We start from the raw sequence: 14,149 nt of genomic DNA on the forward strand, positions 1-14,149 counted from the left end.
GATATATAATCCCTGCTCAACAGGATTATATATATATATATATATATATATATATATATATATATATATATATATATATACACATAAATACATTAAACTAAAACCTTTTCAGTATATACACTTTGAAGTTTTTAGTTTAGTGTGTTTAATCAGTTTTTTAATCATATATTCAATAATCCATTCATAGTTCTTTTTCATAATATTGTTTTTCCTAATTAATAATCAGTTAATTAAAGCACGTTGTGCTCCCAGCTTGAACAGTGCGACCCAAATTAATGTTTTGTTATTATTATGTGGATGACACATGGCTGTTACTCTAGTTTGGTGATCAAGAGGCATTCATTTCTTAACTACCTGCAGCAGGTGTAGACAACTGAAATGATTAGGGTATGGTATAAAAGGTGGTGTAACATGGCACAACTTTGTGGGTTTGTGAGGAGTTAATGAAGATAAGAGACAGAGACAGCATATAGTTAGTCGTATAGTCGTATTTGGTGTCGGTGACATTTGTGGAATGGATCCTACAATTATAAGACAAGTACTGGATTTCAAAGTCCACAACCTGAGAGGTCAACCAACAAAGAAACATATGTGATCAAGAAGGAGAGCCAACACCTTCAGGTTAAAGGGTAAGGATGCATGCCACATGGACTTCAGAACACAATGATCAAACTCCCAATGACTCTAATACTATGACATTTAAACACCAGATGGAGATCTGTACTACATCTGCAGGCGCAAAAAAAAAAAAAATCGGAGCACCTGGCAAAAGTTGTTTCCACTGCAGAGGAAGCAACCTGTGTCTTTGAGGAGTCTCACTGCAGCGATATTGTGGTCACTGTGGAGTAGAGAGAACCCACATGCCATTATATTGCGATAATATTGGCCTGGCATGGAGGAGGACATTCGCAAGTGGCTAAGTTGTTCTCTTCAAAATAATTACGTGGAAAACACATTGAGGTTCAAAAGTAGAGCACAGTAGAGTGTCATGTGGATATAAAAAAAATGCTGATTTTGTATGCATCAATTCTTACTATACATTTTCAATATAACATATTCAGCATAAGTTTGAAATGAAGTTAGTCTGTTTAGATTGCTCAGTGTCCACAGTGCCAGGCCAATATCAAAGAAAAGCAGGAGTACACTCTAATAGAGGTAAAGGAAACTTCTATTTTTATCTTTTAAACACCAGAACGATCTTGTAATGCTAGTCTTTTCTTTCTTCTCCCAGGTAACGGAGCCTCTTGAGCTGGTGGGTATGGACCTAGTGGGAAAACTCACACTAACAGATGGCGGCAATCAGTATACAGTATATGCGTCATGGTTGATTATTTCACCAAATGGGCAGAGGCCTACCCACTAAAGAGCAAAACAGCAGATGAGGTGACCAGTTGTATTCTTTATTTATTTTACAAATTTGGTGCACCTAAAAGACTGCTAACAGACCAGGGCTCAGAGTTCCACAATAAGGTATACTGATGATGTATTATGAATCCCCACTATGTAGGCTTACTGCTGCGCATGCTTATTTTACATTTAACCAAATGATAATTTTAAGGTCAACTATAACCTGTGTGAGAAGCTGGGCATCGAGAGAAGCCTGTGCTCGCCCGACCATCCACAGACCAAAGGCCTTGTGGAACAATTAAATGGCACAATACAGAGGTATATTTGCATTTCAATAGTTCAATGAGTTTGAGCTTTTCATAGAATAACAAACTGATTACCTGTTCAGAACAGAATCAGGCAATTGGTAGTGATATACTTTATGAAAATAGGTTGCTTTATTGTACCAAATGCCTGTATTTGATTTATGCATTTTTAGGTCCCTGAACAAACTGGTGGCCGATAACCCGACAAGATGGGACAGAGTCCTCCAGTCAACTATGTTTGCCCTCCACACAAAAAAACAGTTGACAACCAAGTGTATTATGTGTGTTATGTTTGGGAGGGAGGCGCGGTACCCTTCAGAGGTGCCACAATAGTATGACATAAGATTCTCTAATGTTCTCATCCTTTTTTTAAATGAGAGGAGCTAAGCGAAGGACTAACAAAACAAAATTATATTTTTAGTGAGGTCCAAGAAAATATAACAAAAGGCAAGGAAAGAGTCCGTAAAAGAGAGAGAAATGGGCCAGGAGGCCAATTTTAAAGTGGGGGATCTGGTTCTGTTAAACATTCAACAGGAGCAAAGAAAAGGGGGAAAAATGGAGGCAGACATGTTGGGTCCGTACAAAATAGCCCAGCTGGAAGGGAACAATGCCGTCCTTTCCACAGAAAAGAGCAACTAAAACCTACATTGACCACATGACTCATTATTTCCAGCCAGAGGAAAGGATCCCAGCCAAACTGAAACAAGTGTTGGATCCTTCTCCTCTGGCTGGTCCACAACAGACACACGACACACAAACATCAACACCACCACCACCACCGACTGGCTGTAAACCTCCATCCAAGGGCCAAGAAACAACCAACGTTAAAACTTGTAAGTAAACTGATACGAAATACAATCTCAAATGATGCATTTATCAAATAACTGTCATTGCTATATTTACAGTAATCCAAGACCTATGGACAGGGAGGAGAGGGGAGACGCTGTGGTCAAGGATTGGCCCCAGGAAAGCAGTTGGAGGAAGAGGTGCATAAAAACAAAACAAATGCAAAACATGTTGGACTGATATTTTACTTTGACATTGATGACAAGTTACTGTTTTAATCATGAATGCATACCTTCAAATGGTGGGAAGGAAAGCAAATGCTACCATGTTGGACACGTATATGATGACGGCACTGTGGCAGGGAACACACAAAGGTGGTTTAAGAAGGGTGAGTAGAGCAAAATACAGTTGTGTGAAAAAGTGTTTGCCCCCTTCCTGATTTCTTATTTTTTTGCATGTTTGTCACACTTAAATGTTTCAGATCATCAAACAAATTTAAATATTAGACAAAGATAACAAGTAAACACAAAATGCAGTTTTTAAATGAAGGTTTTTATTATTAAGGGGGAAAAAAAATCCAAACCTACATGGCCCTGTGTGAAAAAGTGATTGCCCCCCCCTGTTAAAACATAAATTAACTGTGGTTTATCACATCTTTGGAAAGCTGAGTTCAATTTCTCTAGCCACACCCAGGCCTGATTACTGCCACACCTGTTCTCAATCAAGAAATCACTTAAATAGGACCTGCCTGACAAAGTGAGGTAGACCAAAAGATCCTCAAAAGCTAGACATCATGCTGCGATCCAAAGAAATTCAGGAACAAATGAGAAACAAAGTAATTGAGATCTATCAGTCTGGAAAAGGTTACAAAGCCATTTCTAAAGCTTTGGGACTCCAGCGAACCACAGTGAGAGCCATTATCCACAAATGGCGAAAACATGGAACAGTGGTGAACCTTCCCAGGAGTGGCCGGCCGACCAAAATTACCCCAAGAGCGCAGCGACGACTCATCCAAGAGGTCACAAAAGACCCCAGAACAACATCCAAAGAACTGCAGGCCTCACTTGCCTCAATTAAGGTCAGTGTTCATGACTCCACCATAAGAAAGAGACTGGGCAAAAATGGCCTGCATGGCAGAGTTCCAAGACGAAAACCACTGCTGAGCAAAAAGAACATAAAGGCTCGTCTCAGTTTTGCCAGAAAACATCTTGATGATCCCCAAGACTTTTGGGAAAATACTCTGTGGACTGACGAGACAAAAGTTGAACTTTTTGGAAGGTGTATGTCCCATTACATCTGGCGTAAAAGTAACACGGCATTTCAGAAAAGGAACATCATACCAACAGTAAAATATGGTGGTGGTAGTGTGATGGTCTGGGGCTGTTTTGCTGCTTCAGGACCTGGAAGACTTGCTGTGGTAAATGGAACCATGAATTCTGCTGTCTACCAAAAAATCCTGAAGGAGAATGTCCGGCCATCTGTTCGTGACCTCAAGCTGAAGCGCACTTGGGTTCTGCAGCAGGACAATGATCCAAAACGCACCAGCAAGTCCACCTCTGAATGGCTTAAGAAAAACAAAATGAAGACTTTGGAGTGGCCTAGTCAAAGTCCCGACCTGAATCTGATTGAGATGCTGTGGCATGACCTTAAAAAGGCGGTTCATGCTCGAAAACCCTCCAATGTGGCTGAATTACAACAATTCTGCAAAGATGAGTGGGCCAAAATTCCTCTACAGCGCTGTAAAAGACTCATTGCCAGTTATCGCACACACTTGATTGCAGTTGTTGCTGCTAAGGGTGGCCCAACCAGTTATTAGGTTTAGGGGGCAATCACTTTTTCACACAGGGCCATGTAGGTTTGGATTTTTTTTTCCCCTTAATAATAAAAATCTTCATATAAAAACTGCATTTTGTGTTTACTTGTGTTATCTTTGTCTAATATTTAAATTTGTTTGATCTGAAACATTTAAGTGACAAACATGCAAAAAAAATAAGAAATCAGGAAGGGGGCAAACACTTTTTCACACAACTGTAGTAGGACACTGTCTGTATATATGGAAAAAAAAGCAAAAAGTGTGTGTTTTGCATTTATTTCATTTTTTATCAGTTGGACCTTTTCAAACATGACGTGGCAGCTGGAGTGGTCTGTAACGGAGGACACTGGACACTCATTGTAAGTAATCTTCAATGTTCAGATCTAGACTCAGTCATCTGATGTATGACGGCTTGGCTATAATTGGTATTTGCATTTCTATAAATCATGTATTTTAAGGTGATGCGGTCCTTATACCTGGACCCATTTTTAAGAAATGCAAAGATGTGACAAGTTGAGTGAAATATCAGTTTTAATGTGTGGAAAAAAAGTCATGCATTTAGGCTAATCTTTAAGGAGCAACACATGGCTCATTAAATAATAATCCTTGTTACTACTGCTTAAACTAGTGTCCTTGTTATGTTTGTAAAAATGGCAAACTGTAATCAATCTGTGATGTCTTTGTAGAGCACTAGTCTGTAAAAAGTGTCCAGCAGTTGGGAGATGGACATGCTCCACAATTGGTCATCCCATTCAAATGGATGCCACTTCATGTGGCGTGTTTGTGTGCAAGGTAACAATGAGATTATCTCTGTGGCCATCTGTCACTTAAAAAAAGTAATCGGACTAAATTTATCAGGACTTTTTAGCTTGCAGAGCAGATTTTTTTTAAATTTTTTTTTTAATTCAGTACCCTGTGGACCGTGAGGGGGTGGCCAAGTTGAGGCTGGACATGGCAGTGACTCTGCTGACTAACTCGGTTATACAGGACTCTAACAGGTATACATAAATGTTCTGTGTCGGCATTAACCAACATTAATAACTTATTTTTAGAGATGACCTATCCCAGCTGTGTCGGGCTTGTGGGGAGCTCAGTTCAGGGGCTGAGATTGACGAGTGGGTAAGAAGATTAATTTATATCCTGACCAACAACATTTGTCTGGAAGACTGGGATGCACCTTACCTCAACATCACTGGGGTGTGTGTGTGTGTGTGTGTGTGCGTGTGTGCGTGCGCTCGGAGGAGCAGCTGAAGGAACACAGCTAAGATTTACACCCAGTATCTGAGACTCATACAATGCCACAGGATTATAAGGAATGACTGTTTAATGAAGTTAATTTTACATCCTAATCTGGATGAGTGATGTGAACCAGACAAAATGTAAGAAAATACTAAAGGCAATATTTTTCCCTTTCAGATTGAGTGCACCACCTGCAAACTGGTTCACCAGGGATGCGTAGGCCATCCCTCCACAGATCAGGACTACTTGTCGGGCATGTGCCTGAAATTCAAAATCAAGAAGTATTACCCTGAGCCTTCCACTTACCACTTATTGTATTTGTACTAGTTTGTTGCACTTATTGTATTCATATTAGTTTGTTTCTGTACTTCTGCTCTGGTTTATGCTCTTAGATGCTTGTTTAAAGGAGATGCACTTATGACTTCTGGTGACTAGCAGTTCTCTTGAATACCGATGTTGAACACACTTCTTGTAAGTCGCTTTGGATAAAAGCGTCTGCTAAATGACTGTAATGTAAATTGTGTTGTGGAAGTTCAACCTGCCTCAGGAGCTGCTGATCCAGTTCTACACTGCAATAATCCAGTCTGTTCTCTGCACATCCATCATTGTGTGGTTTGGATTAGAACTGGACAGGAACAGACTACAACATCAGGACACCCAGAACTGAAGATATCATTTTGTACAAATAAATTGAGAGCAGTTCAAAGAAACCCTGTAAAATTGATTTTCTACACGTACTTGGCCAATAAAGGAGATTGTCAATCCTAATTTATCATTGTCTTTCCTTCTGTCTAAAAAGTCTAGCTACTATACAGAACTTTCATTTCATATCAACAATTACTATTATTTAATCACACTACTTATATATTGAATGTTTTTAATGCACAAATGAGTCTTATTGAATTACTTTATTTGTATTTCTCTCCATGTGTTGTATGTTATAGCATTACATTCTTTGTTGTAACAATGCTTCTTGGCAATAAATCTCATACCGTTGGAAAGCCGGTTTATTTCCCTTTTAAAATAACCACCTCGGCTCCACAACCATCCTCTGTCTCCCCTACCTGATAAAGGCAGGGCAGGCCGGTGCGGAGGACTCGGAGCTGGAGTGATGTGATCCACTATCTTGGATGCTATAATTGATATCTTCTGGGTCCAGGCTACAAGGCTAATGGCATCAATGATTCTCTCCAGGAAAAGTCGGGGCCCTGTATGCAGCTAGCCTTCTCAATTCCTGTCCTGATAGTTTATAGAAAAAGAAAGGTGAGGCTGCAAAGAAACAATAGTAAACCTGCAAACTTAACATACGTTCCTTGTCAGCCTGTCCAAATAAATTGGGCAAAGAAAGCTTTAACCACATTAAACTTAGCTTTATTAAATGTCAGTAAAAACATTTTTAATCAATGATTTTATTGTTTGGCACAAACTGGACATTTTGTTTTTAACTGAAACTTGGTTAAATCAAGATAACAGTGCAGCTGTTCTTATTGAATCAACGCCTCAGAACTTCAGTTTCATGAGTGAAACAAGAGCGCATAAGAAAGGAGGTGGAGTTTCTATTTTATTTAATGATTCTCTTCAATGCAAGCAGATGTCCTTTGGTCATTTTACTTCTTTTGAATATGTGGCTCTGAATTCAACTCGAGCTTTATTCCTAAACATTTACAGACCGCCTAAATACTGTGCAACCTTCTTTGATGAGTTTACTGAACTGCTGTCTATAATCTGTATTGATTTTGACTGTGTTGTTATTGTTGGTGATTTTAATATCCATGTTGATAATCCCCAGGACAGAGGGTCTATAGAACTATGTGGTGTCCTTGATTACTATGATCTGACTCAGCATGTGACAGGACCCACCCACAACAGGGGGCACACTCTGGACCACCAAAGGTCTAAACATTTCCAAGGTCGCTGTGACTGATGTTGCAATCTCTGATCATTTCTGTGTTTTCTTTGAGAGTGCAATCTCCTTGCACACAAATGTCCAAACCGAGGTTGTGACAAAGCGTTGCATCTCTGAAAACACCAGTGAACTATTTATTCAGAAGTTCTCCTCCACACCAGCCCCCTCTTGCATCTCAGTCAATGAGCTTGTAGATAGCTTCAATTCTAAAGTTAAAAATATTATTGATGCCATTGCACCCACTAAAGTGAAGGTTGTCTCGGGTAAGCAAAGATCTCCTTGGAGAAATGCTACGCTGGTCAAAATAGAGAAACAAGAGTGTCGGAAAGCTGAGCGCAGGTGGCGAAAAACTAATCTCCAGGTTCACTGTGACAAGGCAGTCCTTCTCTGACATCATAACCAAAAACAATAACAATGCACGCGTCTTATTTGCTACCGTCGACAGGCTAACAAACCCTCCAGTAGCTGCTGAGCTCCAATCCACCTGGGCATGTGTTGTACCCCTGAAAAAAGGGGGATAAATAATCACGAGAGTGATATGTTTTTCCTCAGCAAGAACTTTACTGCAAATGTTTGTACAAAAATACAATAATTTACACAGGAAGAGATTTACAGGAGAGTAGAGAGTACATACGCTATTTATGTTAAACACTATTCAAAGTATTACTTCAGATATTTCCCCGAGCACAAACTAGCTTACATTCAGTACTGTTAAAACTCTCAAAGTGCATAAAACATATTCTACAGATAAAACAAATAAAATATCACTACTAAATATTACCGTCTGTGTACATGTGAATTCACAAAATGGTGGCAGTAGACGCAGCTACTATTACACGCGGGAACTCACGTAAGTTACACACACTACAGTACTCTCGGTAAAACTTAGCTCTAAAGTACCCAAAAATGTAACAACATTCTCTTAAAACATAGGACCATGTTAGCAGATTCATACCGACATGTTAACGCTGTTTAAAATCCACAACATACCTGAAAAAAGGGGGATAAATAATCACGAGAGTGATATGATGTTTTTCCTCAGCAAGAACTTTACTGCAATGAGGAAAAGATCGCGATTTCCCCGAGATATGTGGGTGGAGACCAAAACAATCGATCTCAGACTCAAGATCAAGACCACTATGTAGATCACAGTTTAACACTACGTATCTCCAACTACACAATTCAGAACAAAACAAACGATGCAAGAAAACACAATCTTATTATCTCAACCACGTATTCATGTGTGATGTGTTTTAACTCCTGGTTTCAGTAAATCGTAAAGTTATCTATGAATGATCCTCTCAATCACATTACATTCCACACAATAGACCATGAAATTACTATTTTTCTTAACTTATAAAAGTGCATGTTTTCCAACTTGTCACACATGCAATCAATTTGCCTCCTTTTTTACTGACAAAATTCAGAAAATTAGACAAGCAGTCAGTGCCTCCACACCAACCACAGGACATGTGTTGTCCCCTTCTCTGAATAACATCCATTCAAATATCATGACACAATTTCATTCAATCAACCTTAGAAGCCTAGAAGACATTATACAACATCTGAAGCCATCCTCCTGCTGCTTGGATATTCTACCAACACACTTTTTCAAAAATATTTCAAACTGCATGACCACTGATCTTTTACAAATTGTAAACACATCCCTTCTCTCAGGTGTCTTCCCACAAGCCCTAAAAACTGCAGTTATTAAACCACTCCTAAAGAAGGCTAGTTTAGACTCCGCAACAATGAAAAATTATAGGCCAATATCAAACCTCCCATTTTTAAGTAAAATAATTGAAAAAGCGGTTTTCCAACAGCTGAACAACTTCTTGGCCGTAAATAACTGATTTGATGTCTTCCAGTCAGGCTTTCAACAGCACCACAGTACTGAAACTGCTCTTGTTAAGGTTTTCAACGACATCCACTTAAACACAGACAATGGCAGAAGTTCAGTCTTAGTATTACTGGATCTCAGTGCTGCATTCGACACGGTCGACCATGCCATACTCCTAGAAAGACTAAAAATCTGGGTGGGACTTTCTGGCACAGCACTCAACTGGTTTGAATCCTACTTGAAGGACCGAGAATACTTTGTGTCTGTAGCTAATTACACATCAGAGCTGACTAAAATGACATGTGGTGTTCCCCAAGGTTCAATACTGGGGCCTCTTCTGTTCAACATCTACATGCTTCCATTCGCTCAGATTATGGAAAACAACAAAGTGTGTTATCATAATTATGCAGACGACACACAAATCTACATAACTATGTCACCAGGGAACTATAATCCCATAAAAGGGCTGGGTAACTGCATTGAACAAATCAACAACTGGATGTGCCAGAAGTTTCTTCAACTTTTAAGCCCTGAGCCGTTTTTGAGGTCTCTGAGCGAAAATGCATAGCCCTACAAAACTGACCATAGTTCTGTAACTACAAGGTCGATTTTAATAATTTTTGTTGATATAATCAGATCACAACACCTGTGAGATAGTTTAGATAGGTAATATTGTGTATATGTTGCTGGTTAATATAGGAAAATAAGACATTACACAGCTGAAATTGAAAATATTCAGCTTCGCCTGGAAAAATGCACTTTCATTGATAAAAGGTTATTGAAATAATGCAGCTATCTCCCTAAAACTTTCCCAAGTCATAGCACAACTGATCAGTAGTTATTAAAAAAAGGTTAAAGTGGAATAAAGTGGAATAAAGTGAATAATAAGAGGTTTTAGTCAGGCGAGGTCATCATTTTCGAACCAGCTGTTGCAGCTCTTACATTGTACTTTTATACACTATATAACTATATATTTCACTTTCTTTATCACTCATATGATTCAATACATCCAAATACAGATAATAGGAATCATATTCATATTCATAACATCATCAGAGCCAGTTTTGGCTGTCATCTGTAGGATTTTCTCATTTCATGTGTGTGTATGTGGCTGCACGTCAGCCTATCCTCGGTCGATTTCAAAAAACAACCCCTCCTTCGACGCCAGAAGTGACGCGTGTACCCCGGCAGAAATTTCCGGTCGCAGGCAGTCTGACCACTCGCCCAAGCCTGCTTGACCGCTCTTATTCTGGAAACAAGTCGGAAGTCAACAGTATGCAGTTGGCAACAATGACTACAGCTTTGGAACGGAAATTCTGCGAAGTTATTATCCATATTTTCATAAAACTTGGGCACATACCTACGATTTTTTTCGGCGGAGGGCAGCACGAAGGTACGTTTGATCACTCACAACTGTTTAGTGTTTATACGGATCGTAAAACAGAAGTTAGTTACGTGTTCCGCCACGTGTGCTAATGCTAATAAATGCATTGCATGACTTGGTAGCCGTTAGCATGAGGGTACAAACATTGATTTACTGTACTCATAACGCCGATTTCGGGCCAGGATTTGGTGCTTTTATGCCACGATATTTTTCTGCTTATATGAGTAGCCTATAGTTGTGTTTGGAGTTTGTAAGAAGTGACTTATATGATGTTGTTGCCCATACGTTGCTCTTTCATCCAAAAAAAAAAGTGGCCACGTCCACACTACTGGCTAATAATCATGCTATTTTCCGCATTTGAGTTTGAGGGGTTCTGAGCCCGAGACGCCCAAATGGTCTCCCCTCGGGCTTAAAAGGACAAAGATAAAACAGAAGTAATTGTTTTTGGTACCAAGGACGAACGATTGAAAATCACCGCTCAGCATCAATCACTGATGTTAAAACCCACAAACCAAGCCAGAAATCTGGGTGTAGTTATGGATTCAGACCTCAACCTGAACAGCCATATCAAGACAATTACAAAATCAGCCTACTATCACCTGAAGAATATATCAAGGATTAGAGGATTTATGTCTCAACAGGATTTGGAAAAACTTGTCCATGCATTTATCTTCAGCAGACTGGACTATTGTAACGGTGTGTTTACAGGTCTCTGTAAAAAGTCTGTCAGAAAGCTGCAGCTGATTCAGAACGCTGCAGCTCGAGTCCTCACTAAGACCAGGAGGGTGGATCACATTACTCCAGTTCTGAGGTCTTTGCACCGGCTTCCTGTCAAACAACGAATTGACTGTAAAATCCTGCTGTTGGTTTACAAAGCACTGAATGGTTTAGGGCCAAAATACATCTCTGATCTGCTGCTACCTTATGAACCATCCCGACCCCTTAAGTCGTCTGGGACTGCTCTACTTTCTGTTCCCAGAGTCAGAACTAAACATGGAGAAGCAGCGTTCAGTTTATCTGCTCCACATATCTGGAACAAAGTCCCAGAAAGCTGCAGGTCTGCTGAGACCCTCAGCTCCTTTAAATCAAGATTGAAGATTTTTCTGTTTGCTGCTGCCTTTAATTGAACCAGATTCAATTAATATATTAATCAATTTCCTGCATTTCTGCATTTTACTACTGTATTTTATTTCTTACACTGTTTTTTAATGTTTTAATGACTGTTCTTAATTGTTTTTAAATCTCCTTTTCTTTTGCCTTATGTTTTGATGCTTTTAATGGTTTTATGTGAAGCACTTTGAATTACCTTGTTGTTGAAATGTGTTATACAAATAAACTTGCCTTGCCTTTTAAATGGGGCCACATTCATAAGGAACATGCATTTGTGGGATGAGCAGCAGAGCTGAGTATGTGGGTTGCGCCCATGAAAGATTTACCAAATCTTCTCGTCAATTTAATAGTCAATAATTAAATAGTAAAGAAAATACTGAATGAATAATTGAATAACAAATTAATTAATAAATAGTGAGTAAACACAAAAATAAATTAATGAATAAATAAAAACAAAATAAATAATTATGAATAAATAAATGATAAATAAAAACAATTTAATGAATAAAAGACAATTAATAAATAAATATATAAAAACTATAGAATGAATAGTTAAAAAATAAATAAGTAAATCAAAAATAAATTAAATGAATCTAAATTAGAAAATAAAATGATAAATAAATAATTCATATATAAAATATCTATCTCAAAAATAAAAATAAAAATTCTTGCAAATTTATGATTAATATTCTCAGAAAATGTTCACGTTTTTTTTTGTAAATGTACGAATTGAATCTCAGAGAATGTGTACTTTTTTCTATAAATGTACATCTTTTATTTTAAGGTTTTTCTCATAATATTTCCCAGTCTCCGTAACTTTTAATATTTTTTACCTAAAATGTCATGCCGTCATCATCCCAGAATAACAGTTAGAATGGAACAGTTGAAGTGGAAATAAATGAAGGCTCTATGGCTATAAATATTAAACTATTTACATTTTAACATCCTCTACTTCAGCCTCTCCTCTCTGCTCTGTGTTCAGCAGCCTGAAGTTCACTCAAAGTTTTACTGATTTGTTGTCACATGACTGTTGGTCTCAGATGAATCAATCATGACTTCATAGTTTCACTGAGGAGCTCACAATTTAATGTTTTTTACACAATCTGATTGACGATTTATTTGTGGAGAGATTTTAAATGACATGTAGAATAAAATGTTTTTGATGAAATACCACAGCTTAATCGTCTCCCTCGGTTCAGTCTGACAGGAGGAGATGTGGCAGACCCCGCCTCGGCGAGGAGCCGACCCACCACGTCCTCAGAGTCTGCATGCTGGAGGATTCCCAGTCCGACCTTTGCCCAATTTTCTCATTTCCCAGTCTGAGTTGACCTGTCAAGTCGTGCTGAGGCATTGTGACCACCAACTATTCTGTTCTGCGGTCTAACATGACTTCAACCTATCATTGTCTGCAGTCTAACTTAACTCCAACCTATCCTTTCCTGCGTTCTATCGAGATCCCCTCTATCATTTCTGGGATCGGTTGAAATCCCACTATTCTTTACTGTGGTCTATCTAGACCCGCACTATCCTGTTCTGCGGTCCATCGAGACCCTACTCTATCCTTTGCTTAACTTGACCTCTCTTAACTCTGGTTTAATGTCAACTCACGAAATATCACCCTAACAAGTTCTACCCTTCAACTTTCTCTCATGACTAATTTTCTATTTTGCTTAGGAATTCTCTGCAGCAGTATGTAAGGTATTTATTTTATTTATTCATATAAAATAAATCTCTTTTGTGGGATTAGGCTTTATCCGACTTCAACATCATTACCCCTCAGTTATCCTACTTCAGGATGGAGTCCAATCGTCAAAGACTTTGCACTATTCATATTTTATGCATCCATCCATCCATCCATCCATCCATTTTCCTCTGCTTATCCGAGGTCGGGTCGTGGTGGCAGCAGGCCAAGCAGGCTGACCCAGACTTCCCTCTATTTTATGCATCTATAGTAAATTATTGTTAAATTCTAATAAACTCTCTCCTAATTGAAATAACCATAATTTGTCTGAAATTTCCTGAATGATTGTTTTGTGGTTGGTTTCATCAGATCATAAAACACACTCAACCATCACGTTTGATGTTTCTCTTCATTTATTTCAGGAAAAAAAGATGTTGAACTGTATGCTGACCTGTAGACAAAAGTAAAAAAAAGACACTTTCCCAATGATAACTATCATTTAGGGAGTTATTATTATTATTAGTTACATTTCATCAGATTTCTAGGAAACACAAAGAAAGAAAAAACAAACCCATTTGTAGGAGCCAGGTATGGCCTGTGTAATTTTGTATGCCCTTTTTTGTCACTTCCGGTGCACTTCCGGTGATTGAGTCAAGTGGTGCTGGGAATAGCCACAATGGGGGGTTATTAGCTGTCAGTAGAGTTAGACTAGGGAAAGGATTGGAAGGAGAGGGGGTG

General features: G+C 38.7%; 1 protein-coding gene across 4 annotated transcripts; it reads left to right on the plus strand.

The window, feature by feature from the left end:
- Nucleotides 1-109: 109 nt before the first annotated feature.
- Nucleotides 110-6,258, plus strand: LOC142957324 (uncharacterized). 4 transcript variants are annotated; one of them, XR_012956098.1, is made up of 9 exons: nucleotides 110-1,155; nucleotides 1,232-1,665; nucleotides 1,826-2,485; nucleotides 2,558-2,638; nucleotides 2,748-2,826; nucleotides 4,545-4,610; nucleotides 4,938-5,043; nucleotides 5,161-5,249; nucleotides 5,668-6,258. XR_012956098.1 is itself a non-coding variant. In XM_076099061.1 (8 exons), the coding sequence occupies exons 5-8, from the start codon at nucleotides 4,561-4,563 to the stop codon at nucleotides 5,708-5,710; spliced, it is 288 nt and encodes a 95-aa protein (XP_075955176.1). In that variant the 5' UTR covers nucleotides 122-1,665; nucleotides 1,826-2,485; nucleotides 2,558-2,638; nucleotides 2,748-2,826; nucleotides 4,545-4,560; the 3' UTR covers nucleotides 5,711-6,258. The 4 variants fall into 4 exon arrangements, 1 of the variants encoding a protein (XP_075955176.1); XR_012956100.1 differs by having other exon boundaries at nucleotides 110-629; XR_012956099.1 differs by having other exon boundaries at nucleotides 113-1,470; nucleotides 1,559-1,665.
- Nucleotides 6,259-14,149: the final 7,891 nt, after the last annotated feature.

This window comes from Anarhichas minor, unplaced genomic scaffold (genome assembly GCF_050575085.1).
Source record: "Anarhichas minor isolate MPS153535 unplaced genomic scaffold, ASM5057508v1 ptg000025l, whole genome shotgun sequence".
Classification (NCBI taxonomy): Eukaryota; Metazoa; Chordata; class Actinopteri; order Perciformes; family Anarhichadidae; genus Anarhichas; species Anarhichas minor.

Coding starts and splice junctions, on each gene's coding strand:
- LOC142957324 (XM_076099061.1), top strand. CDS start 4,561: ATGACGTGGCAGCTGGAGTGGTCTGTAACGGAGGACACTGGACACTCA. Junction 4,611..4,937: donor GAGGACACTGGACACTCATT/GTAAGTAATCTT, acceptor ATGTCTTTGTAG/AGCACTAGTCTGTAAAAAGT. Junction 5,250..5,667: donor GTTATACAGGACTCTAACAG/GTATACATAAAT, acceptor TTTCCCTTTCAG/ATTGAGTGCACCACCTGCAA.